General features: G+C 48.3%; 1 protein-coding gene across 1 annotated transcript; it reads right to left on the bottom strand.

Annotated features, from left to right (window-relative positions):
- Positions 1-1850: 1850 nt before the first annotated feature.
- Positions 1851-3485, bottom strand: ERVV-1 (endogenous retrovirus group V, member 1). The gene is given in 1 exon segment (NM_001306194.1): positions 1851-3485. A coding segment is annotated over 1 exon segment (1635 nt).
- Positions 3486-4020: the final 535 nt, after the last annotated feature.

Here is a 4020-nt window from a genome sequence, read left to right as displayed (position 1 = left end):
CTCCATAGCTTCCAAAGGAGGGATTGCACAGAGACCTTTGTTACCAGGAGGGGTGTGGAGATCCTTCAGTTTGTCTTTCTGAAGGAAAGAATTCATCCAGGAGGCACACAGAAAGAGTTAAATAATTAAGTACCCTTTATTTAAAAACAGGAGCTCCAGAAGAAACAGAAAGGCTGCTCCCGGAGAGTGAGTCAGCTGCTAGTGACTGAGGAGGAATTCCCTGCCCCCCTCCCCAGATGGAGTCTCGCTCTGTAGCCCAGGCTGGAGTGCAGTGGCGCAATCTCGGCCCACTGCAACCTCTGCCTCCTGGTTTCAAGGGATTCTCCTGCCTCAGCCTCCTGAGTAGCTGGGATTACAGGCACGTGCCACCACACCCGGCTAATTTTTTTGTATTTTTAGTAGAGACAGGTTTTCACCATGTTGGTCAGGCTGGTCTCAAACTCCTGACCCATGATCTGTCTGAGGATCTACCTAAGGAAGTGCTGGGATTACAGGCCTGAGCCACTGTGCCAGGCCTGGGAGGAATTTTTATAGGAGCTTTTAAAGAAATAGTACACCCTGAAAGACAGAACAGGCTGGGCTGCTCAAATGAATGAGTCTCACGAATGCTGAGGAGATGCTTCTTTTTTTTTTTTTTTTTTTTTTTTTTTTTTTTTTTTTTTTTTTGAGACGGAGTCTCGCTGTGTCGCCCAGGCTGGAGTGCAGTGGCCGGATCTCAGCTCACTGCAAGCTCTGCCTCCCGGGTTTTTACGCCATTCTCCTGCCTCAGCCTCCCGAGTAGCCGGGACTACAGGCGCCCGCCACCTCGCCCGGCTAGTTTTTTCTATTTTTTAGTAGAGACGGAGTTTCACCGTGTAGGCCAGGATGGTCTCGAACTCCTGACCTCGTGATCCGCCCGTCTCGGCCTCCCAAAGTGCTGGGATTACAGGCTTGAGCCACCGCGCCCGGCCTGAGATGCTTCTTTTTGTTTGTTTTTTGAGATGGAGAGCCCCTCTTTTTGCCCAGGCTGGAGTGCAATGGCTCGATCTAGGCTCAACACAACCTCTGCCTCCCGGGTTCAAGCGATTCTCCTGCCTTAGCCTCCCGAGTAGCTGGGATTACAGGCATGCACTGCCATGCCTAATTTTGTATTTTTAGTAGAGACAGGGTTTCTCCGTGTTGGTCAGGCTGGTCTTGAACTCCCGACCTCAGGTGATCTCCCTGTCTTGTCCTCCCAAAGTATTGGGATTACAGGCATGAGCCACCGCACCTGGCCGGGGAGATGCTTCTTATGAGAGTCTTACATGATTATTCATGAAGGGGCCTTGCAGGGGCATTACTAATAAGCATGTTTTGGGAAGTAGTCTGGGCACACACGTGCCGTGTCATTTGCATCTAAAATCTAACAAGGATTATCTGGTTAAAAAATAAAATCTCCACACAGGGTTGTGTTTTTTTTTTTTTTTTTATTATTTTAATGAGCAAAATGGTTTATTAGGATGAATTATTAGAGAAGTATACACGCTCCTTAGTGGGGAATAGCTCCGACCTCGGTCACCTCTGGCTAGGCCTTGATAAGTTCCCTTGTGGAACAGAGGCGTGCAGCCACAAGGCCAGGTGTAGCCAGTGTAGCCACGCTCCTCGCTCCTCTTTTTTTGCTGACTCAGCGTGCAGTGTTTCCAAGGAGGACATCAGTGGGCTGCATTTCTAAAGATTCCTTTCCTAGGGGCTTCCTTGCCTGCTCATGTCTGGCTACCTGCCTACCCTAAAAATATTCCCCCTCAAGAGATGGAGACCCTGAAAAGCTTTGGGCGTAAGGACGTCGTGGGTCTTCCGTAACTACTTCCTGCTGACATGGGACGAAGAAATCATCAGGGTCTCCCTCTCTTGCTCTCTGTCAGGGAAGGAGCCCCTCCGTAGCTGCAGAATCTTTGCCCACTGGCATCCAAGGGAGAGATGTACTTGTAGGTGCTGGGGCCTCCAAGGAAGACTGGATGATCTATTTCCATTTCTAGGGGCTCTGTGTGAAATTGCCGTATCCTGGAAGAGATGTATTTCATCAGTGAATTATAGAGACAAGGGCCAAAGAGGAGAAAGAAAGCTATAAGTGCAGCTGGTCCCAGTAAAGGGACAAACCATGTGAGGGAGGGGAGGGCAGATTTCACAGCCTCCCAAATGGACCCTGCTGAATCATCTTTTCCAAAGTCATGAAGCCACGTAGCCTGGTCATAGATCTTTTTTATATCCTCCTCTATCGCCCCGCTGTTATTGACATAAACGCAACAGGTTTTATTGATCACTGCACAGACTCCACCCTGCTCTGCTAAGAGGTAATCTAAGGCCAATCTGTTGTCCATGACTACGTTTGCTAGAGAATCTATGGAGGCCTTGAGTTTAGAGATGCTATCTCCGGTACTCTTAGCTATGTTTTCTATTTGTCTGGAGAGATTTCTGAGGGTGACATCATGATAAGCGAACCCTCCCCATGGGGCGATCATTCCTACGGCCGCTCCTATCCCTGCCAGTATCAGACCCAGAGCTCTTTTCTGTCTGGGTTGGGTGGTGTTATAAACGGTCACACCTATCCCCCGTGGTCCCAAAAGTCCCACAGCACATTCCCCCGTATGTTGGATGTTATTAATGCAAGTAAAGAGGTTTGCCACGGGGGGAGTTGAATAGGTTCTCTTAGGACTTCCGTCAAAGGGCAGTTTGTTTTTTTGTGGTCCACATAAAAACACATAGCCAGGAGGGGTACAGGCCCACCGGGGCATGCGGCTGTCGAACCACTTGTGTAACTGCGATTTCCACACTGCTGGAATAGTTTGATTGCATGTAGGGGATAGAGGCCCTCCCAGGGGAACAGTAGTTTTTGGCCATGTGGGAACAGTGTGTGCCTTGGGAAGCGAATATAGAACCCTCCATGTGATTAGCTCTTTTCCTTCCCAAGCTGCACAGCGGTTTTGGGGTGACTTGTCTCGATAATCGTTCATTTGTTTATGGCTCGCTGGACACCAGTGAGTCAAGTTAGGGTGGCAGCCTGCTGGGGAAAAGCTCATGGGATGGATGGTGGGACTGGGGAATCCCTCCTCAGAGGTGTTCTTCCGGCCACAGCGCCCTTCAGGGCATGGACAACAGGTTTGGTTTAGAGAAGAGCAGTTGTACAAATAGAAAGAAGTTTTAGAGCTTTGATTGAAAGGTGGAGTGAGATCCAGGCAGGGGACTTGGTACGCTGAGTTAACAAGTGAAACCTGGAGTGGAACAGATTTATGTTGGCCTTCAGGGATTCCTGAACCAAATGTTAGGTTTAAAGAAAAATTTCTTAGCAAAACATATTGGTAAGATGAGGACCTGGTGATGAAGTTGTGACAGATCCAACAGTTGCTTAGATGGTTTCCCGAAGCAATAATTTTGGAAAAATTGACAAGGGAATTTTCACTCCATTGTGCCTGTGAGAGTAAGGGCATGGGAAGGAGGGAAAGATAAAGGAAAAGGAATTTCTCTGTCATAGCTGATTCTCCCTTAAGCTTTGTGAAAGCAAAAGGAAAGTGGTGAAAATAGGAGAGACAAATAATTAAATGGTTAGATGGAGTGTTTGGTGATAAAACAGGCTGTTATTGGGACTTCAGGTGGCATGCAAGTGTGAGTCCAAATAAGGAGAATAACCAATGCCACCGCAACCAAGATTCCCGGTACTGAGACTGACTTTAGTTTTGGGTGAACAGAGAGAAGGCTTTACTTATCTTTTCCCTTGAAGAGGAATTGGAAGCCCTCCAGAGGCTGGCTCACGAGACTGAGATGCTGATTCTGTTGTTGGTTCTTCGGGACCTTCTCACAGTTTTACTCGGGAGTGATGTATCCAACTAGAGATTCCAGAAACTTTGATAGCTGTTGGGGTAGAAAGCAATAAAGGGGCCTTTCCATAAAGGAGAGACCCAGGCTGGTTGAGACCCAGGTGACCCATCTCTCCAGGTTTTGATGGGGACCTGTGACCCTGACTAGTATAAGCGTTGATTCCCAGAAGGGTCAGTGGCAGGCAGTACC

The sequence above is a fragment of the Macaca mulatta genome, chromosome 19 (genome assembly GCF_049350105.2).
Source record: "Macaca mulatta isolate MMU2019108-1 chromosome 19, T2T-MMU8v2.0, whole genome shotgun sequence".
Classification (NCBI taxonomy): Eukaryota; Metazoa; Chordata; class Mammalia; order Primates; family Cercopithecidae; genus Macaca; species Macaca mulatta.
This window is presented reverse-complemented; position numbering and strand designations above follow the sequence as displayed.